At 39.9% G+C, this 26,531-nt stretch overlaps 1 protein-coding gene across 3 annotated transcripts in view; it reads left to right on the top strand.

Annotated features, from left to right (window-relative positions):
* EDRF1 (erythroid differentiation regulatory factor 1) overlaps positions 1 to 26,531 on the top strand; it is a 45,531-nt gene that overhangs the window by 12,092 nt on the left and 6,908 nt on the right. For all 3 annotated transcript variants that reach the window (XM_036899045.2, XM_036899049.2, XM_036899050.2), the window contains 16 exons: positions 178 to 289; positions 2,962 to 3,109; positions 3,189 to 3,297; positions 3,597 to 3,708; positions 5,149 to 5,409; positions 7,541 to 7,612; positions 7,912 to 8,062; positions 10,070 to 10,258; positions 10,591 to 10,791; positions 12,183 to 12,401; positions 13,942 to 14,165; positions 15,425 to 15,583; positions 15,735 to 15,884; positions 17,179 to 17,332; positions 19,907 to 20,022; positions 20,903 to 21,054. In XM_036899045.2, coding sequence (XP_036754940.2) covers positions 178 to 289; positions 2,962 to 3,109; positions 3,189 to 3,297; positions 3,597 to 3,708; positions 5,149 to 5,409; positions 7,541 to 7,612; positions 7,912 to 8,062; positions 10,070 to 10,258; positions 10,591 to 10,791; positions 12,183 to 12,401; positions 13,942 to 14,165; positions 15,425 to 15,583; positions 15,735 to 15,884; positions 17,179 to 17,332; positions 19,907 to 20,022; positions 20,903 to 21,054 — 2,529 coding nt within the window. The remainder of the gene's footprint in view (positions 1 to 177; positions 290 to 2,961; positions 3,110 to 3,188; positions 3,298 to 3,596; positions 3,709 to 5,148; positions 5,410 to 7,540; positions 7,613 to 7,911; positions 8,063 to 10,069; positions 10,259 to 10,590; positions 10,792 to 12,182; positions 12,402 to 13,941; positions 14,166 to 15,424; positions 15,584 to 15,734; positions 15,885 to 17,178; positions 17,333 to 19,906; positions 20,023 to 20,902; positions 21,055 to 26,531) is intronic.

Genomic DNA, 26,531 nt, shown 5'->3' on the forward strand with positions numbered 1-26,531 from the left:
TTACACACAACATACCACATGACTTACATACACATATTCCATTAGAAAAACATACATGGCATTTTTCATCTGCAGAAAATTAAAATATTAAGGTGGGGGAAGTACTTTGATTTTCTTAGACTTTGATTTTTGAAACATCTTAATTAAACCAAATAACGCTGGAAATTTATATTTTAGGGATAACAACAAACCAATTAATGTGCTAACCGGAATTGACTATTGGTTGGACAACTTGATATGCAATGTACCAGAGCTTGTGATGTGTTTTCATGTAAATGGAATCGTACAGGTAAGCTACAGTGTGACTTGTCTAATCTCTTAAATGCAAATTGGTGCAAAGATCACCTCACCAAAGTTTTTGATGCCTTGAATATTCAGGTATATTTTTGGCAAGGAAGATAGCTGTTAGTAAACTGAAATTTGAGTATTATCAGAATTTTAGATGTTACAGGAATATTTCATAGGTAATGTATGGGAAGGTCACAAGCAAACTAAAACCTCCATTTGTAGCCATAGAACTCTAATTTAAAAACAAACCGCCCATTATAAGTACTCATAAGTGTCTATACAGTGGAAGTATTCTGTATACAAATATCTACTCAATATATGCAGAGTTTTAGGGGGAGGCCACAGCAATAATTGCATAAAGCAGATAGCTTTTCCTAGCAAATTGTTGAGCATTTTTCTCTTTATGAAGCACTTTGTCCCATTATAAATGTTAGAGGGAAAACAAAGAATGAAGTTTGGTCACTACTCAGAAAGATGTTTTCTAATGGGAAATAACAGTGTGCAAAGAGAAAAATAGATGGTAGATTAGGTATTAGAAGTGTAGCACACACACAGAAGTCTGGGTGATCAGAGAAAATCAAGGCCAATTCTTTTTTTATCTGAAAGACTTTCTAGAAGAAGTGGTGTCTTAACTGGATCTTGAATGATAATGTCTCAAAAAGCAAGAGATAGATTTTAAAAGACTGGTGTAAGTAAATGAAAGGATTGCAGATAATTCCAGTTAGGGAACTGCAGGATTCATGTAGCAAAACAGCAAAAAGGTTAGCAAGGTCATGGCCGAATAATGCTAAGCTCAGGAGTTTGGACTTGGTTTGTATGGTAATCTGTGGAGTAATTGAGGGCTTTGTATCCGGGAGGTAAACGTCATTGTGTTGGACTATCTATTTGGAGATGGCATGAAGGACAGACAGGGAGGATGTGGAGGCAATAAGTCCATTAGGTATTGCACTGCTTTCACAAGTAGTGTATGTACTTACACTGCAGAGGAAATACTGGGGATCGACAACAGTGAGACTGGCTAGCGTGTATTGAGTACTGGTTTTGTTCCAGACCCTTTGCTAAGTGCTTTCTATGCATTACCTTATTTGCTCTTCTCAGCTGCTCGTATACTGTTACTCCCTTTTGGAACTTGAGCATCAGGGAGCTCAAGTGAGTCGCCCAGGGCCACGTTGCTAGTAAGTGGTGGTGCCAGTATTTGAACCTGCATCTGGCCGAGGTGATACTGATACTTTTTTGTTTTTATTTATTTTTATTTTGTTATCATTAATCTACAATTACATGAAGAACATTATGTTTACTAGGGTCCCCCCTTCACCAAGTCCCCCCCACAAACCCCATTACAGTCACTGTCCATCAATACTGATACTTTTAACCATTGTATTCCAACCCAGTGATTCTTAAGCTCTACATCAGAATCACTTGTAACCTCTTAAAAAAAATACGCTTATTCAGGCCCACAGTATTTCAGGATAGGTGGGATCTGTGTATTTGTCTGAAAAAGAAAAAGAAAGCTTTGTGGATGATCCTGATTTGCACCATTGGTCAAGAACCACTGTTATACCATCGTCCTAAATGGCAAAATTTGATGAGAGGCTGTGGGTCGGGGAGGGTGGACGAGTCAAAGGAATTCCACGGCTCAGGTCCTAGAGTAATGGTGGGATCATTGCCTGAGATGGGACACTGAGTTGGGCCAGGAAGGGAGGTGTTGTATTTGTTTTCATCATGTGTTCAGATTGAGGAAAACATTAGAATGTACATTTGCAGGCTTTAGAGAAGACAGGGCTGGAGAAATAAATGGAGTCATCTGCCTAGAACCTGTCGGAGTTCATCACCAAGGGAATCTTTACTGTCAAGCACTGGGGCTTTCCCCATGTCAGCCGAAAGGGACGCGGCATTCAGGCAGGGAAGGAGAGCCAGAGTGCGGGGTTCTCCTTCCTGCAGAGGGTGTTTTAAGGAAGGACATGATGACGTGGGGGCTTCAGGTGAAACATGAAAGATGAAAACCAACTTTAAGACTGCTTGGTCTTATCTTCCAATTGATTTGGAGTTTCTAGTCTTATAGACTACTTCAGAAAATGTAGTAAGAGGCGTTTAGGGAAGTGTAAACAGAGGACAAGCTGGACAAAAATAGGGAGGCACTTAAAAATAATAGTAGTGATGTCCATGCAGCCCTTACTCTTATTGCTATCCCCACCATCCAACCCTGTGCCCCATTTCTGTAAAGAAACAGAGTCCATAGCTCAAGGGAAGGGTAGTATCTACTGAAGAACCCTCCCAGCTGGTTCTAGTGTCAGGGGAAAGGCTTTCTGGGTGACATCTGCCTTCATTTACCATCTTCCCAACTGAGAGCCGTTAGGGTAGAATAAAAAAATGTGTACACTGTGATTAGGTCTTTGTGAGAACAGAAATAAGATCATGCCTACCTTTGTGGTTCAAAATCTGGTAGTGATTTTCCCTTGAGAATTATTTCTGTGGTAAACCAACAGCATTGCTAATGTTGTGGATCAGATTCCTTTGAAACATTGGAGCAGTAAAAAAGATCTAGTCATTGGTTTAAACTCTTTCGCACTGCATAGGTCTCTAATTGCAGGACTGACTTACGTGTTTGGTTATTTTTAAATGAGAAAAGTGTTGTTGTTTTCTCTTAAACTGCCTTCTATCTATGTTTAACAGAAGTATGAAATGATAAAGACAGAGGAGATTCCCAATTTGGAAAATTCTAATTTTTCTACTAAAGTCATAAAAGACATTGCACAGAATATTTTATCATTTCTGAAATCAAATTGTACGAAAGAAGGACATACCTATTGGCTATTTAAAGGTGAGCCAATTTCTTGAATGAACGATAATTGATTTGAGTGACTACTGTAAAAATGAGGTTCATTTGTTTCTCTTTTCAGCAAGTGGCAGTGATATAGTGAAGCTCTATGATCTCACTACTCTTTGTGAAGAAACTGAAGACAAATACCAAAATCCATTCACAATGCCAGTGGCCATTCTCTTGTATAAGTGAGTGCTTTAAGAAGATGGAGAAATAGCTTCATTTCAAATTTGAAAGTGTACAACCACATTATTCAAGCCTAGGCCTTTAAATGCCCTTTAGGTTTTCATAGTTTGAAAAACTGTGTGTGTGTATATACATATGGACTGTACCAAACTAACCTTGGTGGGGGCGGGTTGTAAAGTATAGTATTTAGATGTTTCTTTTTACCCTTACTCTCTTGGAAGGGAAGCAGAGCATGCCCAGACTTTGAGTTTTGCAGAGAATGATGAATGTGGAGTAAAGTTGATATAAACATGTTTTTTAGGGTTGCTTGCAACATGATGATGAAGAAGAATCAAAATAAGAAACACTATGGAACTATTAGAACATTGCTGCTTAATTGTGTTAAATTGTTGGACAAAAGCAGGCATCCTCAAGTAAGATGATTAGTTTTATATGCTCTCTAAAAATAAACTCTAGCATTTTGATAGAGAAGTGTTGCTCAGACACTAAAGCTGCCTGATTCATAGTCTCTAACTGCCCTATCCAGTATGGTAATAATAACCACATGTAGCTGTTAAGCACTTAACATGTGCTTAATCTGAATTGAGATGTGCTATAAGTATAAAATACTGAATTTTAAAAATTGTGTGTGTACCTATTACATGTTTATTGAATCAAATAGATTAAAATCAATTTCACTTCTTTTAAGGTAGCCACTAGAATATTTAAAATTTCGTGTGTGGTTCACATTAAATTTCTCTAGGTTAGCACTGTTCTGTAAATTTAGACTTACAACTTTAACAGTTGTGCTATTTTTTTATTTGCTTTGTCACTACTAGAAAGTGGAAAAACTCTTCTATAGTATCTTTTAAAAGATTCATGTACAGAAATGAATCTTGTTAACACTGTGCCAGTATAAATATAGTTCCCATTCCACACTTGAGTATATAGAAACATCTCTTAAATAATCCCTCGGTCATATGCCCCACAGTTTTATACCACCCTATCTTCAGTTGTCTGAATTTGACAACTCCGTTTTTTTGGTGTAAGGCTAGTTGTTGTATCCTACTTAAATCAGAAGGTGTGTGTAGTATATACAGTTTTTTTTAAACATCCAAGTTAATTTTAACTGTAGCCACATTCAGTTCGGAGATAAGGATTACCCTAGAAACCAAGCCAAGAGAAACTGTCTTTGAGGAAAAATGGCAAAAGAATTTCTGCTTTAAATATCTAATTGCTGATTGAGATAGTGGTATTTAGTGGAAATCGAATAGTTTATGAAGATGTTAGGAAATGGTTAAAACTAAATGTCTGTGACTAAGAGTTACTTAAAAGTAGATAACAGTGAGACAAATGGTAATATATAAATGCTAATTTTAAGAGCTACCAGGATGGACTTTTCCCTCATTAAGCTAGTAGGGGCTCCCCCCCTGGAACCATACATATAGTAAATATTAATTGCCTATTAAAGATAAACTCTTATTAATTCATAGCTTCTAGAGAGAAATTCTGGTTTCTCAGTTGATATGAAGTGATACCTTACTAATGTTTTAGTTATGATACCGTACACATGAAAACTTTTCTTTGTCTCCAGTGAAATACAGTTGCCACCTTTTTTTAAAGAGAGGGCTGGGGACAGAATAACTTTAGGAAATAAGAAACATGTCAACTCATGATGATTTTACAGAGTTCATTCAGAGTTTTGATAACTTGGAATTGGGAACATTTCTGTGTTTATTATATAGTCGGTGGTGGGAACAGCCTGTTTGCAGACCTCCTAAAATTTGTTAGTATTGTAGTAAAATTCATTCCACTTTAGAGTGCTCAATTTTGATGAAATTCTCTTACACGTATTTCTTTTTTTTTCTTATAAGATTATTGCTTCAGCCAATTACATGCTGTCAGAACTTTTTCAATTGGATGAGCCTAAAAAAGAAGAAAGTTCAGAGTCTCCTTTAAATGAGAATTCTGATGAAAGTTACAGTGAAGAGGAAGAGGAAATGCCAGACAGTGATGAAAATGGGTCCTATAGCACCAGCTCTGATCCATCAGACGATAACAAAGCAGTCGCTATCATTAAGTCTGTTGGAGAATTGTCAGTTCCAGAAAAATACAAATCCATTCATCAAATCAGAGTAAGCATGTTAAACTTTGTATTAAAGTTTTATCAATGGAAAAGCAAACAATTATTAATTGAATATAGTTAGTCTCTTAAAAGATGGCATTAGTTCAACAAATCCTTCATGGTTTAGGGTCTAAGAATCATTAACTTTATGAATGCTAAAACCTGGTTTTGTAATTGTCCCAGATTAACTGACCCACATGCAAACCTATGGTGAACAAATAAGTAAAACATGCATCAGTCTATTAATTGTTATGAGGAGATTTTCCTTCCAGTGACAGAGTGTTTTCATGTCTCCTCACCAAGGTTCTTCCTGGGTTCTGAGCTGCTGGGACACTGAATGTGTAGGTTGCTTGGGGAACAGAGAATCAGAGTAGACCAGGGGTGGCCTGTAGATCCCTGTGTGGAGACATCAGGTACATTATTCCTGTGCCACAGGGCAGTACTGTTCCAGTGGCTGTGGCCATTCTCTGGCCCAGGTGAAGGCAGATAGACTGTAACAACTCCTGCCCTTTACGTGGATTTTGCATTAACTGTCCTGCCATCAGTCATTTTCCGGATGCTGTAATTATGCTTCAGTTTTCTGTTACAATTACTTTCTAGTCCTGCCTCTCTCGAATCAGATCTAGGTCAGCCTTGAAAGGGTTCTTGTTGTTCTCTGAACTAGTCATATTTACAGATAATCTTACTTTAAGCTCTGAGTTTAACTTTCATACACAAACTTTATATCTACATAGGTTTTTAGAGGACACTGTTGTCCTCAAGTGTTGCTCCTCTTTCTGGTCTTTGCCTTCACTCTCCCCTCTCAATTACCCAGGCCACACTGCCTTGCTGTCCATCTCTCACACTCATCAAGGTCATGCCCAGCTGAGAGTCTTTGCAGCGGCTTTGCTTGTACTCAGAACCTACCTGTCCCCAGACTTTTGCATGGCTGCCTTTTTCTAAGCATTAAGTCTTTATTGAAATGTCACTGCCTCCAAGAGACCTTCCCTGACCACTCTAAGCCAAAGCATCTCTGTTTTTATCTCCTTCATGGAGATGTTAATCTACCTAAAGTTCTTGTGTTTGTCTGTCTCCCTTCATAAAATGTAACTTCCCTGAAGGTATGGACACTCTTGTGTCTCAGTGTCTAAAAACACACAAGTGGGTGCTCAGTAAATAGTTGACTAAATGACACAGGGAAAAAGTTGATAACTGTTCATCTGAATTTTCAGTGCACTTTCAGCTTGAACCCCATAATGCTGTAAAAGTTTTTCTGATTCCAAACAAAATTATTGATTGCAAAAGTTACATGTATTTGGGAAACTGCACTGTAACCCAAGACCATGGATTTTGGAGGCCATTAGATGATAAGTAAAGAAGTAGTAGTATGTGAGTGAGTTCACAGTCGTATACAGAGATGGCACTTTTTATCAATATCTGAAGCACTCAAAAAATGCAGCCATGATATTCATATAAACATGCTTTCAGTTAGGTTTGCCTTACTGTGTACTTTCTGAAGTGTGGTTAGTCAGTTGACTGCAGAGCCCCAGCATCCGTGCTCACTCAGTGTGTCTTTGGATGCATCACTAACATCTGTGCCTGCTTCTCTTCTGCAAAATAAGAACAGTAATTCCAGCCTCACAGGATTTGCTGAAATGAGACACCTCACAGGGGCCCTTACACATCATATCACTTAGTAAAGGAGGTTGTTAACTGGCTCTGCTCTTAATTAAGTGTATAAATTACACAATGGGACTGTTGGTGATACTTGTTAACTTACTGCTAAACTAATGATACGGTTACCTGTGTGTTACCAAGTACCTGTGCTCATTAGGAGTTAAGCTTACCTATTAGATTAGCTGTACATTTATGTAAAGCATTACTACTTGCAGTCTCACTTTTTTGTCAGAATTATTTAAAAATTTTTAAGGACTTAAAGCAACATATGTGCTGGAAGATTTTTGTTGATGATGCTTTATATCAGTTTAGTGTGCAATTAAAACAGAACATTAACCTTAGTATCAGATACCTCACTAAGCTGAATACATAAGCAGATTTTGAAATTAGTGATTTGTAGAATTTTAGTAATCCCCAGGAGATGAGAGCTATGGAATTTGTCCTATTGGCAGCATATTAATAATTTAAAATGTTTGTTTCTGAAGCCCAGTTGTGCATTCCCAGTTTGCCATGGCACAGAAGAGCGCTGTAGACTTGTGCTTAGCTATGTCCTGGAGGTAAGTGTTAGCTTGATTGTCATGACTTCAGTAAAGCTCATATTTGATATGTAAGCAGCACTTGTTTATAGGTATCTAATTGTTATTCTGAATGATATTCTGATGTGATCTTTTTTCCCTTTAAATGTAAAGTGAAAATTAGTTTTCCCCAGCTCGTTTTGGTTAAATGTTTTTTAAAGTCTGCTTTCAAAGTACAGATTTTCCTAAATGTTTTCAGTTGTCCAGATACTGTCTTATATTTAGTTTCTAACTGACCTTCATTTACGTGTGTAGTAAATGCTTTTCCTTATTTTTTAAAGGGTTTAAAATCTGTGGACAGCAGCCTTAAAAAAGAAAGCGACCTTCCTGCTGCTGACCCCAGTACCCCAATCCCATTAAAATATGAAGATGAATCCACAGGTGGGAGTCCTGAGGGTCTGGAGAAGCAGATGGCCTTATTTTTGGACAAAAGTAAGTTGAATTGATGTGTAAATAAGGTCTTTTCAATAGAAAAATATACTAGTGCTTATTCAGTAGATTATGTCAATTAAGGCACTTATTGAAAGGAAGTCAGAAAAAGGGTATCGTGAATGGAAAATAGGGGAAGATATCCTTTTATTTGAAATACAAAACAAAGCAAAATAATTTCGATCCTTCATAGATAATTCTAATAAGAACATGAAGAACCTGCTTCTTCCTGTCGCCTGCTGTGGGGAACTAACGCCTTCGGCCTGGTTAGATTGTCGGAAGCTCTGCTTCGGTGGCAGCAGCACGCGTTTAAGCGCAGATTAGGAGCTCCAGACCTTGGCGCTGCTGGACGAGTTGCTCCACTTTTTTGAGCCTCGTTTTCCCTCTCAGTGGAAACAACAAGAGTGCCTACTTAAAGGGTTGTTACGTGGACAAATGAGTTAATATGTGTAAGGTGCTTGGAACAGGCACTTGAGAAGCACCCTGGGAGTATTAGCTCTTGGCACCTCACGATGCATGAATGAGCCAGCGTTGGCACTTGGGAGTTGTCTGATTTGCTCCTCTGGCACATCCCTTTGTGAACAGCATGGACTTTGAAGTAAAAGTTGTGGGTTTCTTGTTTAGTTTAATCTAATTTACATTTCTTTTTCAAACCTTACCGCACCCCTCTTTTTTAATCAGTTTCAGTTGTTTAGAAAAATACTTTAAAAGCCTGTATGCTGAAAATAATACCAAGTGCTTTCTGGATCTTTCTTCTTTTCATGAGTCTAATGGGGGGTGGGGGGCATGCGGGTATTTCCCCGGCATTTATGTAGTGCTTCCTGTATGTCAGGCTTGAGCGTCTATGCAGCCAAGAGAGCCACACTGGGATGCCAGCATCTCTGTGCCTTCCTCATGGTACTTTTCTGAAATGTCTTTTCTGTCTCTTCCTTCTTCCTCATCTCACTTGTTGACAATCCTGCTCATGTTCAAGATCTCTGCACTCACCTCTGTCCCCAGTCAGAATTACTTGGTTCCCTTACCACGTTGTCCTGTGAGCACTTACTGAAGCCTGCCTTCTGTCAGTCAGCTGCATCTGACAGTTGTACCCATGCAAACACAGTTGTGAGCAAGAACTTCATCTTCAGTGTTCTTACAATGCCTCATGCATAGAAAATGCATATGGTAGTAGAGGAAACAGCATGCATAAATAAAACCATAATAGAGACTAAGTACCTTTCATTGTTTTCAAAGACTCGTGTGTTGTAGCTGATCAAAAAATGAGGAAGCTTGAGGCTGGGTGATTGGGGGGAGGTTCCCCCCAACATTTCGTTCTTACCCGTGTAATTTTGCACTTAAGCCACAACAAAGTGTATTAATTAGCCCATGTCTACCTCCTGTCTGACGTCTAGAGGTCATATAACTTCATGTCACTGTGTCTAGTGCCTAGTAAAGTGATCATTTGTTGGATGAAGAAGGTAGTAATGGGCTGGACTTACTAAATAAAGAGTATTCCTGATGGAACAAACAGTCCACTAAGATGGGAGAGGAGGAACAAGCATAAGCAGTGACTCGACTTTGGCTGATGGGTCGTAGGGTGGAATACTGGGAAATAAGACTGAGCACATGTGGCCCAGGCCACGGACGAGGATGCTGAGACCTGACGTAGTATGTGGTGAGAAGGCACTTGGATGTCTTAGAGCAGGGGTTCCCCCTGAGTAAAGCTGTGCTTCAGGCAGATAAAGTTTGGCAGGTTGGTGCGTAGACTGGAGAAAGGAGGCAGATGTCAGTGACCCTGAAAGAGAATGACAGCTGACGGCAGCAGGGAAGCAGAAGGCCTTCAGAAATCCCAAGTGGAAGTATTAAACTGCCATTTTACTCGTGTGGTTAAGTAGTAAAAGCATAGTATTTAACAGTCTTGTAGCAGTCGTACTTAAAGCCTGGAATGTTTTTCTGAAGAAACAAATATTTTTTTATGGTGAGATTTACATTTGAATAAAACGTGCTGCCTTTTTTCCCCCCATGTCATAGTGGGCTCCCTGCAGAAGAGTAATTATTCCAGTCAATCTGGAATGATCCCTGGTACTTGGCAACATAAAATGAAACTCCAGCTGATTCTCAAGTCATCAAAGGCCTATTACGTTTTGTCTGATGCTGCCATGAGTCTTCAGAAATATGGAAGAGCGTTACGATACATTAAGTTAGCTTTGCAGAGCCACGGTAAGTCTCTGTACACAAATACATTTCACAGCTACTGGGAAGGGAGAACAGAGAAGGCATCTGAATCATGGTGCAGTTTTCCTTCTATTTCTGTTGTAAAGTTTAATTTTAAACAACTTTTTCTAATTTTGCATGGGCTACCTAATAACTTAGTTTCTGCTTAGTGGTTTATTACCTCTTCATTTTGAAATGCATGAAGCTATGTATGATTCCTGACGTAAGATAAACTTAGAGTGGTATACAGCTTTCAGCTGGTAACATTTTCTTAATATTTACTGTACTCACTAATTTTTACCACACTGTTTTTTCACCTTCCCACCCTTTCCATACAGATACTTACTGCTGCCTCTGCACCAATACGTTTTCTGAAGTGCTGCTGTTTCTTTCTCAGTATTTGACCCTCTGCGGCGATATCCAACTAATGCTGGCCCAGAATGCAAATAACAGGGCAGCGCACCTGGAAGAGTTTAATTATCAAACAAAAGAAGATCAGGAGATACTACACAGCCTGCACAGGGAGTCCAGCTGCCAAGGTATGCCGGCAGCACGCGCCGTCCGTCTCCTCCGGGAGTGTTCACTTGCACTTATGCTTATTGGAAAGCAGCACAAATGGTAGAGTTTTGATATAGCTCTGTTTTTTTGCATTTATCTCTTAATTAATTTAAAAATAGAGCACAATCCTGTTGTAGTTGTTTATAAAATGGTTTTGAAGTTTTTATAATTACTGATTATAAAACTAGAACTAACTATAGAAGAGGCTCCTAGACAACTGTGTTGACTTGTGCATTTGTCTTTAATGAGGTTTTCCAGGGAACGCTTGTCCATCAGCTACCCAAGCCATGATTTTCTCTCAGAGGAGTAACAGTTGGTAAAAGTGGATGAATTGTCTTCTGAATAATTCCTGGAGGCTCAGATATAGGGGTCATTTTTTAAACTTAGTTCATAACTGGCTCTCGTAACTATGTCACACTGTTCTGGAGTCATCAGATTTCAAAACCGGGAAGTCGTGGAATTTTGTCCACTGCAGCAGTGTCCCTCCTGCTGGCTCAGGACAGCGGGATAAGCCCTCTGCAGGGAGGCAGCAAAGAAGATGAAAGACCGGTCGTTGGTACTCCATCCTGGAATTGTTTTGTTCTCTAAAATTGTGTATGTCATTTGGTATCTGCTTCCCAAAAAGTTGTGGAGAGTTAACATCTTGACAAGTACGTTGTGGGGAAATACACTGTTTCCTCACTTTTTGCTTTCTTCTCCTTCTGAGTTAGTACTCATTTCTGGAGACACGGTGGGGGACCCCTGTGTGTTTTTGCCCCTCCTGTGGTACTGATTTCACTGAAAATCCTTCGTGAGAGTGATACTCTCACGTGGCAGAGTGCTCCCACCGGGGGTGCTCCCCTTGAATTTTGGTCCCTGCACCTAAGTTTACTCCAGGCCCCACTAGATGGAATGTTTAAGTCTCCCAGATCTTATCTAGTAGCTTTTCCAGGGAGTTAAACTTACATTGGCAAACTACAGTGTACCTAACTAGCCTGAGGTGGCACTCAGAGCTTTACTTCAAGAACTCTTTCCATTAATTAAAAAGAAAAAGAACATGGTCTGCCTTGTATCAGTGGACAACTTTAGGTTTGTACCAGTAAGCAAGTATATCTGGTAAAGTCTGGGCTGTGGGGATGGTTTGGTATGTTTAGGCTGGAAAATATTTCTTTAATCAAGTTTTAGTGTCCTAGAAAATTGTTTTCTCAATAAATTGTGACATCTTTACTTTGAAACTGAAAGTTTTAGTTTTCTAGATTGAATCTTAGTGTATTTATACTATATTTCACTTATATATTTTATTGTCTTAAAAATTTAAATTTTTTAGATTATTTAAATATTAAGGAAGAAGGGTTCATATGATTCATGGTATTATTCTTTTTTTTCTTTCAAGGATTTGCATGGGCAACTGATTTGTCTACAGACTTAGAGAGTCAACTTTCAGTTAGTTGTAAATGTTACGAGGCTGCTAATGAAATCTTGCAATTTAGTGACTTAAAAAACCAAAACCCAGAACACTATGTACAAGTATTGAAGAGAATGGGTAACATTAGAAATGAAATCGGTGTGTTCTATATGAATCAGGCTGCTGCATTACAGAGTGAGAGAGTAGGTGAGTATCTCTTCCAAGTCTTCTTTCTACAGTTACAAAACTTTGTTGATCTTACTTAACATGATAGAAGCAAAGAACTATGGCACTTTATTTTATGTCATAAAGGAGTGCTCTTAAAGAATCTTTTATTCTTAAATTCTCAAGAAATAAAATGAGGAAGGAACGTGCTCCCCCCTTGGGACGCGTCATTTCAGTCCTCTGTTCTCCCTTCTGATCCATTCAGAAGCGAATTGGGCGACCAGCCTGTACCAGCCTTGATGTGGATGCACAAGTGGCCACAGCATAGTGCTTCATGGCAGGACCTGATATGAGTACGGATCTCTGAAAAGCGCCGTAAGAACAGATGTAGTGCGATAGCAGAGCAGGCCAAGGAGGGGCCCACTAAAGCCGTGAGGGCTCTGGGACACCTTTGGGGAGCAGGTTGGTTCATGACCTGTGAGACGTCAGCAAGCAGCTGTGGGCAGGGGCTGTCCAGGCAGAGCAGGCAGCACTAGGAAGGCACCAGAGAGGTAATCACAGTGGACGTTACAGGCAGCAGCAGGTGGGCTGTGCAATCCAGGCAGAGGGTGCTGGATTCAGCGGGGCCCAAGGTGAGTCTGAGCTGCCTGTGGGTGTGTGTGGGTGATTGACCTAATTTGTAGTCGATTAGAAGTGCGTCTTTAAAGCTCTTCAGGTTAGCAAGACATAGGCTGGGAACCATTCACATAAGGGAGATGGTTGAAGCCCCAGAATGGATGAAAATGTAAAGGCTGGACACACAGGAAGGAAAAGGGGGGACAGAGCTGAGGATTGCAGATAATGGAGGGAGGGTGTGCGCCTGCTGGTACAGAGTTCACCTGTGTTCTTCAGGTACCTCTAAGGGGGCAGTGGGTGAAGGAGAATTCAGTGAAAGCCTAGGAGAATTGGGTAAAGCACAGGTTGAAGCACAAACTCCATGGACCATGTGTTTTGAATCTAAAAAGGGTGGTTTGCTCAGAAGTTTTTCCTTGCTCTAGTATCAGCTGGGTCATCTTGAAGAGCATTGTGTTTGAGTGTTGTGTTAGCCTGCTCCTGGCTGTTACTAAATACCACAGGCTGGGCAGCTTAAACAACAGATACTTCTTTCTCAAAATCTGGAAGCCCAAGATCAAGATGCCAGCAAGGTTGGATTGCTCTGAGGCTCCTCTCCCTGACTTGCTGGGCCCCCACCTGGTCTCTAGCTGCGTGTGCCTCCGGTGTCCGTCTGTCTTACAAGAACAGCACTCATGTTGGGTTAGAGCCCCACCATAGGACCTAATTTAACTTTAATTACCTCTTGAAAGGCCCTGTCTCCAAGTATAATTACATTCAGAATGAGGGCCTCCCCGGGAATTTGGGGGTGGCACACGTGGAGCCCATACCAGGTGTGAGAAGACTGTGTGCTGCCGTGGGTCACAGGTAGCTGGCCTCCCACAGGACGTCACGTCACCGCCATTCTCTCATCACCACCTCAGGGGACACTGGTGGGGTCACCACTCATGTCTGCTTATACAGTTTTCTTTTTTTTTTTTTTTTTGTGAAGTGAGCACAAGTGTGTCTTCTGCAGAACAACAGTTGTGGAAAAAAAGCTTTTCCTGTTTTGAAAGAGGAATTCACAACTTTGAGTCAATTGATGACGCTACAAATGCTGCCCTTTTATTATGTAACACTGGGAGACTCATGCGGATCTGTGCCCAGGCACACTGTGGTGCAGGTGACGAATTTAAACGTGAATTTTCACCAGAAGAAGGCTTGTATTACAATAAGGTAATACATTATTTTGCTTATGTGTACAGGGACCTCATCCATCCATACCTAATTGTCATTTACCTTCCATTGCTCCTCTAAAATACTGTAAAACTAAAATAAGACTGTGGTGAAGGCATGGGACTTCGATCATTAACACTTAGAAACTGGCCTAAAAATAAGAAGAATTTAGTATCAAATCAAAGATGATATAGTGAATTGGTAGGGAAAAGATTATTCAGTAAATTGTACTGGTGTAACCATAGTAAATGTCAAATGAACTAAAGATTGGCAGAGAAGTGATAGTGTAAAAGCAAAAGTGATGGAATGGGAAAAGACTTTAAATAAGCAGAAATCACAAAGTAAAAGATGGACAAGTTGGGTAAAAATAAAGTTTTTTAAATGCACAACAGAAAGCAAAATTAAAAAGGGAATCACAGTGGTGAAAATATTCATAGGGTGCAAGACAGATCAGAGCTTAGTAAGCCCTTAATATAAACAATTAATCATTTAAAATAAACTGTCCCAATAAAAAAAAGGGCAAATAACCTTGAACAAAAAATTCATACATGTAAAAATAAATGGATAATGTGTAAGAAAAATTTCAAAGTTCAAATTAATGAATTTCTTTTATCAAACCTGCCATATGTTTTTTTGGCAAGTAGTAACTCACAGCATTGGAGAGGGTGTGAAAAAACTAGGTGCTCCTTTAATCTAAAGTACTTCAAAGCTGTTCAGATTGTGCTGGTAAAGAATGTTCTTGGTAAATTTTAAAAGTGTTCCTGCTTTTTTCCTTTTTTCAAGTTTACGTATACACAGAAAAAGAATGGATAAGTGCAAGGAATGTAGAAATTATTGCTGGGTGATGGAATTGTGATTTTATATGCTTAAATATAATGACCACATATTTCAGGATGAGGGTGCAAAGGGTGGAAGAAGTTGCTTTTTACAGTCAAATCCAGCACATTTTTAATACTTAGACTCATCAAATTATTTTTTCTAGTTTACTAGTTAATGTAAACAAATTTTTATTTAGAAACGAAAAAAAAAAAACCAAAGGAAAAAAATGCGTCCTCATGCAGGCCACTAAAATAACTTTCTTCATTGAAGTCTTTTCATTGGTTTACTTCTTTCCTTTCCTCATAGTATTGTCCTGTTCTGAATTCTCCCCGAATCGAATTCCTCTCTGGGTGACTGACCTTGAAGTGTGTTTTATTTTAATGTGGTGTTGGCTTAGATCTAAACTGAGCCGGAACTGTGTCCCTTTTCCTCCCTCACAGGCCGTTGATTACTATTTGAAAGCCCTGAGGTCACTGGGAGCACGAGACATACACCCAGCTGTTTGGGACTCAGTGAACTGGGAATTGTCCACCACTTACTTTACTATGGCGACTCTGCAGCAAGATTATGCTCCGTTATCTAGAAAAGCTCAGGAGCAGGTACTGCTTGCTGGGTCTTCAGCCTTAGTTATCCCTTTGTTTAACAGATACTGAGCATCTTTTCCTTGACAAGCAGTATTGAAATGTTCAAAAAATTTTTTTGTTGTAACCTTGTCTTTTTTTTTCTTCCTCTTAAAAAAAAAATAAACAGATTGAAAAAGAAGTCAGTGAGGCTATGATGAAGTCCTTGAAATACTGTGACGTAGATTCGGCGTCTGCTCGGCAGCCTCTCTGTCAGTATCGAGCTGCAACCATCCATCACAGGCTGGCATCCATGTACCACAGTTGTCTGAGGAATCAGGTATTGCCATGCCAACATAAGTTTAATGCCAAGTCCATTTAAAGCGTGTGGGTGCTTTTGTTACATTTCATTGTATGTTTTAAATCCATCTATTCTACTAACTACTTTTAGGAATGTAGGAACTTTTCCTCTCTTGCCTATGCCAGTTACTTTTCTCTATTGTAATTGATTGGATCTTGATGTGCAAAATTATTTATTTGCCTGAGTGTGTTATTTTGATTTTTTAAAATGCAGTTAGGCTTTATAGTAATGGTCCTATACAAACTTTGAAGTACCCTTCTCCCATCTTTTAAATTTTTTATTGTGAAATAGACTATGCCTATAAAAGTACATAGAAAATATATGTGAAGCATGTGTACAGTTTTAAAGAATAACAAGAAACCCCCGTGTACCTCGTCTCAAGGTGGAGGAATGGAAGAGTACTTTAGAGATCCCCTGTGTGCCCCTCCCTGTTGAATCTTCCTCCACACCCACCCAGGTGTGTCTTAGATTTTTCCTGTGTTCACACCTCTTCTGTGTTTTATGACTTAAACAATGTTTATTATTTACGAGTTGTGAACTTTATAGAATGAATCATACTGTACATAATCTTTCAGTTACCGTCATGTTTTTGAGATTCTTCCGGGTTGGTGTTTGTAGCTGCTCATTTTTCCAGTTCAGTAGTATTCATTAAGTGAATATGTCACAGTTTATTTGTCCATTCTAAGAATTCTGAGCTTGGGGCTATTTGGGTTTGAGGCAGTTAGAAATAATCTTCCATGAGCAGTCTTATACATGAATCCTGGGGTTCAGATGCATGTATTTCTAAGAATAATTTGAGCCTAGGCTGAAAGGGCCTCCCTTCACATAGGTTGCCTTACTTCTGTGTTGCCCTCATCCTGGGAACACTGTCCTTTGTGGTCCAGCTTTATCAGAGAGGATTTCTTTCCACGTTGAGCTGGTCCTGGACTCTTCTCTGCTTGCTAGAGGGGGCCCCAGTCAAAATTCAAGTTTACCCAGATGGCCTAATACCCTTAAGGCAAAAACAAGCTATCCAGGAGGGGAAGAATTGTCTTTTCAGCAGACAGCACTGGGACAACTGGATATTCACATGCAAAAGAATGGACTGGGGCTCCTGCCTCACATCATATACAAAAATTAACTGAATGCAGATTAAAGACCTAAATGTAAGGGCTAAAACTCTGAGGCTTAAAGAAAACCAACAGCACTAAAAAGCACTTAGTGATCCAGTCAGAGACTTAAGTAGTTTGTGAAACCCAAGCCTTAGGATTTTTTATTTTGTTTTTGGTTCTAGGTTGGTGATGAACATCTTAGGAAACAGCACCGGGTGCTGGCAGATCTTCATTACAGCAAAGCTGTGAAGCTTTTTCAGCTTCTGAAAGACGCTCCGTGTGAATTACTCAGAGTACAGTTAGAAAGAGTAGCATTTGCAGAATTTCAGATGACCAGTAAGTCTTACTTTTCATTTCTCAGATTTTTTTTAAGCATTGGCCTAGTGTCAGATTGTCTTAGACTGAGGCCGACCTGTGAATCTTTCTTGGAGGTAAGTAATACTGTTTGCTTTTTAATTTTCTCATAGTTAATGACTTTGGGAAGAAGCCAGGAGAAGGTGCTGCACTTTTTGAAGTGCTTTTTAAAACTTAAATGGATTAGGTTATGTTTAAAGACTAGAAATACCGAAATATGTAGCCCATGATCCCTTATTTAAAAAAAATTATGACAGGTAAGTTTGGACAATTAAATATTTAAATCATCATGAACAAATGAGGAGTGAAGCACCAGCAAAGAAGTAGTGGTCCTGGTGAATCCTTTGAACATAGAACGACACCAGGGGCTGTGGACTATGGTTCCAGAACAGGCTGTGACTGTAGACCCTGAACAAGGTAAAGCTCAGTTGGGAGGGGAGGGACAGGCGAGCAAAGGTGACATGGCTTTGTGACGGTGTCCCTGGCAGGGAGAGGAGTGTCGGCCTCTACTCTCCTCGCTTGTGCACCTGCTCCCACTCCTGCCGAGGGGTCTTTTGAGTGATATCTCCTGTGGTAAAGAAACAGGAAACTCTGTCACTTGAAGTACAACAATCCATTTGTTGTCATTTCAGTTGTTTTCTTCTATAAAATTAAGATAAATGTAACATTACATATATGACACTGTGTGCGGAGTATTCCTGGGAGGATGTACCACAAATGGAAAACCTTGCTGCCTCTGGGGAGGGGCCCTCGGAGGCCAGGAGGGAGGCTTTGGGCATATGGATTTGGGCTTGATACAATTTGAGAATGCATTTACCTATTGAAAACAGTTTTTAAAAACACTTTTTACTAAAAGTATTTCTGTTAACTTTTTGCCAGTGTATAGTGCATGGCTGGTAGCAGGTGGGGTTGGGGGGTGGTTGGTAGTTTACCAGGATTTAACAGTAGTTCTTCCTGGGTGTGGGGGTGGGATGGTCTTTTTTCATTTACATCTTTCAATTTTCTGCCATGTTTGAATTCCTTAGACTAAGCAGACATCATTTACATAAAAAGGAATATAGAGAGATACTGGAAACAGATTTGCCAAGATTATAAGTATGGTTAATTCCTTTCTTAAAAAATGTTTACTACTATGAGTATCTGAGAAAAGTAATGCAAATACATAGGGGGGGTTGGGGCTGTTAGCCAGGTTTGTGGGTCTTGTAAGTCAGGTTAAAATGCTGTAGTTATTGTAACACATTTCATTCTATCTCATCTTACCCAATAGTTTTTTATTTAGTATGTATGACTCAAATTAAGCCTCCTAATGTCTTTATAATCTGCCCCCTGCCCCCAGTAGCATTTCTGTACACAATCAGCAGCTTGCCTTGCAGATGCCCAGATCGACACTGAAATCCCATTTACCCACTGATACTGTGGTAATAGGTGGTTTATGCTGTAAAGGAAGGAGGCAGCCATTAGTTCCTCCCCATTGGCAGAGTTGGTGGGTCCCCAAGACGACTTCTGCAAGTTCAGGGGTTGCAAAAATCACCCTTGAGTTTGACAGTTCCCTAGAACTCAGAATTCCCTGAAAGTTGTGCTCATGATCACTGCTGATGACAGGAAAGGATACAGATTAAAATCAGCCCAGGGAGAGTCCAGGCACAAAGCGTCTGAGGGAGCTTCCCATTGTCCTCTCCCTGGGGAGTCACAGACACTGGTAATTGTCCCCAGCAGTGATCTATGACAGTGTGCACAGAACACTTCCCACAGGGTAGGTAGCACACCCAAGCCTCCAGAATGTTTATTGGGCACCAACAGACATGGTTGACTGCTGCGTGGCTGACCTTTGTCTCCAGCCCCTCTGGAGGTTGTGGGCCCCAAAGCCCTGACAGTAAATCCTATGATCAGGCCATCCAGGGAGGCCTGGGGCCCTCTTACCAGCAGTACATTCTGAGGGCATAAGAGAACCCCTCCTGGGAGCCAAGGGCAGAGGCCAGATTTGTTTGGACGTGGTTATCCTCTGATACATAGCACAGCACAGGCAACTTGATGTGACCTCCAGGGCAGCAGGGGCTGAGGTGCATTGTAGTGTCGGATACCTGTAGAAAAGTTTTAGTTGGTTCCTAGGATAAAATGAAACTGTGCTTAACTGGCATGACTTCCTGCCTTTGAACAGCAAGTTGATAGGCTTATTTTACAGGTAGGACAACTGATACTAAGTGCTTCAGGGATGTGACCAACATCACATGGCTAGTAAATAAATGGGGTGGCCTTCAAGTCATAGACAGCTCCTGGTTGGTCTGCTGGCTTCTGTTCCAAACAGGGTTTGTTCTCACCTGGAAGGAATCAAGTGGTAAGGCAGAGGAATGATTATTATTGATTGCTTTATCTAGACTTAATGTTTTTCTGTAGGCATAATTACTAAACAAAAGTAGGATTTAGAAGATTTATGGGATTCTCATGAACTATCCTTAAGTGTTTGAGAATAAGAGTTTTCATTAAATATACATTGATACTGGATGGGTTTTTAGATTTATATTTAAAGGAATGATCTTTTTGTGTTTAACGTTCTAGGTCAGAATAGTAATATTGGAAAATTAAAAACACTGTCTGGGGCTCTTGATGTAATGGTGAGAACTAAGCATGCATTCCAGCTCATGAGGAAGGAGCTTGCAGAGGAATTTGACCAGGTAAATGGAGAGAATACTTATCTTTGCCTTTTTGTGTGTCTTAAGCTAAATGCAGAGTGGTGGATGTATATAGTGGGCATATGGGGTGCATGTGTGAATGTATATTTATGTATATGGTATGTGTATACATGTATACACATACCATATACATATATATTTATGCTTTGCATAAAAACATATCTACAGTGAGTGACTTATTATATTTTCTTGGTAGAAATATTAAACTCTAATTTGCAAGTGTATCTTTCATATTAAAATTTTTTTTTAAATAACCACATAGACTTTGGTTAGTAAGACCCTGGGAGTATCAAGTCTGTTAAGTTTTGCTTTTGTTTTGTTTTGTTGTTTTTTTTTTAAGAGAAAGAAAGGCCTATGCCCTCTCTTAGCAGGTTAACAGTGATGGGTTTACAGGCTACTTGGGAAGGCCTTTTTAGCTTCCCAGGCACTCTGGCATTCGTGGTGCCTTGTGCTGTTGCTGGAAGTGTCCCTGAGTCCCCATGGTACACCAGCCTCTTACATTTCTGGGCCTGGTGTGTCAAACAGTCTGTAGTACCCATTTCCATCTTGCTCTTTTAGTGTCTGATGTTGCAAAGTCAGGTTTCCATTCAAGTATAATTTATCCTGTATAAGTGCCTGTTCTTAGGTATCATCATTTTTATGATGTGTTTTAGTCTATCAGAGTTACCCCAGTGGGCGGGTGGAGGGGGTTGGGGCTCTACAGGGCTGTCCCTGGGGGAAAAAAATGATCTCAGCTTTGCTCTTTATTAAAATGTTCTGTTTTTGGTTAAAAAGTTTACTGGGTTAATGAAACTGCAGTTCCATCACTTTAGAAAGACACTCTAACAGGTACTTAGATGAAATAACTTCCTGTTCTTTTTAGCCTAAGAGTGATGGAACCTCTCCAGCTGTGGATTCTTCTCCTAGCCTTAATCGAGAGGAAGTGATCAAACTCCTCAGTATATTTGAATCTCGGTTTTCATTCCTTCTCCTTCAGTCCATCAAGTTGCTCTCTTCAACTAAAAGGAAAGCAAGGTAAATCAGATTGTTATTTGTGGGACTTTCTCTCCCAGCACCTACCTATAGAAAGCACACAGATAACCTCTACTGACTCGCTAAGAGGATAGTCTTGTCTTTTATTGGGTAATCCAGGATTTTAAGTATTATTCTTCCCTGATTTGTTAAATTGGGTGAGAATTGTGTCTGTGAAGCCTATTACCTATTGAAATTATAGAAACAAACACATCTTGCTTCCTGAGGGTAAGTATTCAATTCGTTGTATTATTTTCCCTGAGAAAGATGAATGGCCTGGAACGAAGATACTGTTTCTAGTAGCTCTTCTGAGCATTGTCTTTTACAGTTCGGATGCTCAGGGCCAAGTGCACTGTAAAAAGTGGATGATAAAACATCGAAATTTCTCTAAAGCCCAAGAAATTAAAGAGTGAGCATCTAAAAAAAAATGTTCTCCTATACCTCAGTCATCTAGTGTGATTGTGTGTTGCCAGTTTCTGTGCTGGTGTTAATAATTTAATTTGAAATTCTAATAAATAGATCAGGAAAATAATATAAATAATTTGCCTTTTTTTAAGTGTAAGTACAATCTGGCTATATTATAAAATTTGGAAAACAGAAAAAAATCATCCTGATTTTTTGTACATCATTATCAGTTATCCTATGCACATTTACCAATTTATAATTTTTGTCTCTGTACTGTTATGTTTTAATTTATATACAGTAGAATTTACTTTTTGTGGTGTATAGTACTTACAGCTTTGACAAATGCACAGAGACGTGTCTACAACCAAACCATGACCCAGCAGGTGGTCTGATGGACAGGTTGAACCGTGACTCCAGGGACTCTCCCTTTTTGCCTCTTTGCTGCCAACCCTTCCCCTGCCCTCAGCTCCTAGGATCTCAGGGAGAAAGCATCCATCTTTTACCATTAAGTATAACATCAGCTGTGGGTTTTGTAGATGCCTTTTATCAAGTTGGGGGTGTTCCCTCCTATTACTAGTTTGCCGGAAGGTTTTATCATGAGGGGACATTGAGTTTTGGTCAGATGCTTTTGGGACATACACTGAAATGACCATACTGTTGTGTTCCTTCTTTAGTCTGTTAATGTGATAACATTGACTTTTTGGATGTTAAACCAGTTTTGCATTTCTGGGATAGACTCCACTTTGTTGTGATGTAGTATTCTTTTTTATGTATTGCTGGGTTCCCTTTTGCTAATACTGTGTTGAGGATTTTTGTATCTCTTCATGAGGATCAAAGCTCTCTTGTCACGGTTTTGTCTGCTTTTGTTTTAGAGCAATGCTGGCCTCATAAAATCAATTTGCAAAGTGTTTTCCTCTTCTGTTTTTTGAGAGTGTAGAATTATTTCTTTCCTAGTAAATGTTAGAATTTACTAATGACACTTCACCTAGAGTTGGCTTTATTGAAGTTTTTAACATTGATTCATTTTTTTTATAGATACAGTACTGTTTAGATTGTCATCTTTTTGAACGAATGAAAGTCTTTTTCATCTGTTGGCAAATGTATGGCTTCACAATATTCCCTTGTTATTCTTTCAATGGCTAAAGGTGTTTTCAGTGATAGCCCTTCTTTCTTCATATAGTTTTCATCTTCTTTTTTTTTTCTTGTTTAGACTGGTCAGAAGTTTATCATTTATATTGATCCTTTCAAAGAAATAGCTTGGTTTGATTTATATATATACACACACTTACATATATATATAAGCATTTACTGCTATAAATTTCATACTGCTTTTGCTGTGTCTCACAAACTTTGATATATTTTATTTTTCATTCACTTCAAAATAATTTTTGATACCCTTGAGACTTCCTTTTGATCAACTTATTTAGAAACATGCTGCTTAATTTCTAAATATTGGGACTTCCCAGCTATATTTCTGTTACTGACTGCTAGTTTAATTCCATTATGTGCTGAGACCATAATTTTGTATGATTCCTCTTCTTTCACATTTGTTTAGATTTGTTTCATGGCCTAGAGTTTGGTTTGTTTTGGCAGGTGTTACGTATGCACTTGAAAGTAGGGGTACCCCACAGTTTCTGGGAGTGTTCTGTCAACGGCATTTAGGTTAAGTTAGTTCATAGTGTTATTTAGGTCTTTTACTAACTTTCTGTCTTCATGTTCTATCAGTCACTGAGAGAAGAGTGTTGAGCCTCCCAACTACAGTCATGGAGTCATCTAGTTTTCCTGTTGGTTCTGTCAGTTGTGTTTCCTATATTTTCAAGCTGTCATATTTAGGATTATATCTTTGAGAGTTGACCCCAGTATCATATAACATACATTTTTGGAATTAGTATAGCTACTCAGCTCTTTATTGACTAAAGTCGTCTTCTATCTTTTGCTTTTAACCTTGCCATATTTATATTAAAAGTTAGTTTCCTATAGCCTTGCTTTTTTAAATCCAGACTTAAAATTAGCATCTTTAGACTATTCACATTTAATGTGTTATTGGTATCGTTTGATTAAGTCCACCCTCTTGCTAGCTGTTTTCTGTTTGGTCTTTTTCTGCCTTCTTTTGAGTTAATTGAACATTTTCTATGATTCCATTTTATTTCGCTATTGGTTTATTATTTATACCACTTTAAAAAATTTTTGGCAGTTGACCTAAGGCTCACAGATATAATCAGAGGCCACCTTCAAATAATATTACACTGTTTCACATATAGTACAAAGATCTTAAAAGAGTATACTCCCAATTCTCCCCTCCCATCATTTGTATTGTTGGTATTATTCATCTGACTTTCAAATATGCTATAAACAAACAATATACTACTACTGTTTTTGCTTCAGATAGTTACCTTTTAGAACAGTTAAAAATAGAACAAGGAATTTATTTTACTTTGATTTATTCCATTCTAGTGTTCTTCACTTCTTTGCATAGATAGCATTTTCTGTCTGATACATTCTTTCTGTGTGAAAAACTTCCTTTAACATCTACTCAGGGAATGAGTTCTTCCATTGTGATGGTGTGGGAAAGTATTCCTCCTTCAGCTTTGAAGATCTTTTGGCTGGATATAGAATTCCAGTTGATGGACTTTTTCTTTCCACACTTCAAAGGTGTCACTCCATTGCCTTCTGGCTTGTGTGTTTTATGACAGGAAACTTGCTGTTATTCTTACCTTTGTTCTTCTGTATGTAATGTGCCTTTTTTTTCTCTCACTGACTTTAAGATTTTTTGTTTTTTTTCCCCTCTGTGGTTTGAACATGCTATACACCCTGATGTGTTATGTTTTCTTTCCTCTGTATATTTTTATCCTGATCCATTCTCTCTTCTTTTTCCAGTTATACCTATGTTAGACTGTTTGATATTGTTCCACAGCTTTTAGATAGTCTGTTGTTTTTTACACCTTTTATCTTTTTTGTGTTTCAGTTTTAATAATTTGTATTAACGTATCTTCAAGTACACTGATTCTTTACTTGATTTTGTATCATTTACAGTTGAACTTGTTGAGGCATTATTTTTGTGTGTTTTCTCATGTAAAATACATACATAGTAATAAAACTTTGGAAATAACAGAAAAGTATAAAGACTAAATAAAGTAAATCATCTTTAGACCTATCCTGATACTTTGCTGATGTGATTCTTGTATGCAGAATTATTCCTTCAAAAAAAGCTAATGAAACCAGATAGCACTGCAAGTTTTGTGCTTCTCCTTGTCTCTGTTTTGAGCTCACAACCCGGTGTATACTCTGTCTATAAATTGAGTAACTTATACTTCAGCCCTTGTTGGGATACTTTTTTAAATCACAGCAGATCTTTGTCATCTGTTTGCATTTACTGATGACACATCACAACAACAAAATCACAGCTCCCCAGAATAACACGGTGTCAAAAGTGTGCTCCTGCCAGGAGTCAGTGTTTTTTAGATGGTAAAAACTATTTTTAGCACAAGTGCCTCAGGAGCTTGGGTTCCACCTCCTACTAAAACCTAATGATTTGGGTGAGAGGGGCTTCTTGTTCTTAACCTCCTGCTCACGGCTGCTCGGTGACCTGAGCAGACCCAGGTTGCACCATGCACTGCCATCTGCTTGGGGCTGGGTCTCAGCTTGGCACCAGCGTGCCCTGTGGAAGGGAGGAGACTAATTATCCTCCACGGCCAGGGCAGGCCATCGATGCCATCTCCTCAGCCACTCTGCTCTAACACTGCAGTGCCGATTCCTGGTCCCAGATGTGCAGCAGCAGCTGGCCCTCTGCATAGGCGGGAGGCCAGTGAGGAAGAAGTACCCTGCACCTCTCAGACCTCTGAAGTCTGTGGCCCCTCGCAGCCACTGTACCTCTCGGTGTGGGGTACCTACACTGAAACCCAGGCCCTAACGCACCCAAGGATGCACAGGGCATTGCCATAACAGCCGCATGCTCCCCGCAGAGCCCTGTTAAAGGCATTCTTTGTCACCATGTTCCTCATTTCTAGTATTTCCACTGGGTTCTTTGTATAGTGTTCATTTATCTGCTGAAGTTACCAATCTGATCTTGCGTGTTGCCCACATTTCCATTTGAGCCTTTATCGTTGTGTCATTGTCATTTTAAATTACTTATCAGATAGTGCAATATCGGTGTCACATCTGAGTCCGGTTCTGTTGATTCTGTCTGGTTCTGTGTTGTTTCCTTGTCTTCCTTCAAGGCCAGGAAAGTTCATTTTTCTAGTCTGGAGTTGAGCTGCAGTTGAGATGTTTTTGTTGCAGAGGCTACCCTCCCAGCACCGCATGCTCTCTGTTCCTGGAGCAGGTCTGCAGAGGGTCTTTCTCCACCTTCAGCTCTAGGTCTTCCCTTAGCGTGGCACCCCAGCCTCACAAGGGGCCTGCATTCTTGCTCTTAGGCCTCTCCCAGCCGCGTCCGCTCTTTGTCCTTCCGTGTTTTTAGCTCTTCAGCAAAGAGGGAGAGTTGGCGAGGCCTCCTCAGGTGTTTGGGGTAAGCCTCAGTCCCGGGCAGACGCTGTGTCCCCGAGGCTCAGGTGTGGCCTGATGCTGCCCCCATCCCTCCCCCAGGGGTAGAGTCCGTCTGTTCCTCTGCTCTGTCCGTGTGACTCACCCAGTGCCCTAGGGCTGACATTGTCGCCTTCCTCTCCGTCTGCCCACCCCCACTGCACCCTGCAGGTTAAGCTTCTGTTTCGTGGGAGAGAGTCTGGGGTTGCGTGCCCCTCTGGTAGCTGTGGCTGGTTCCCCTGCCCAGGCGGGCAGGCACACGAGAGTCACTTTCTCAGGACTCTCACGTTCGTGTGTGCACCTGGTGTGGGGTCCTTGAAGAGAAGTCTACAAAATGGAATGAACTCATATTTGCAGCCTCCAGGAGCCCCCGCTCCCTCACCAGCCCTCACTCAGCCTCCACCAGCTCATTACCTAATTCAACTAAATCCTTAGGGGTATCTGACTGCATCTGCCCCAGGTAAGGCAGTACTTTCCCTCTCCATATATCGGACTGTCTGTCCTGAGTTTTCAGACTAGTTGTTTGTCCTGCAACCTCAGCTCTCTGATGGATTCAA

This window comes from Manis pentadactyla, chromosome 8, assembly GCF_030020395.1.
Source record: "Manis pentadactyla isolate mManPen7 chromosome 8, mManPen7.hap1, whole genome shotgun sequence".
NCBI classification, from domain to species: Eukaryota; Metazoa; Chordata; class Mammalia; order Pholidota; family Manidae; genus Manis; species Manis pentadactyla.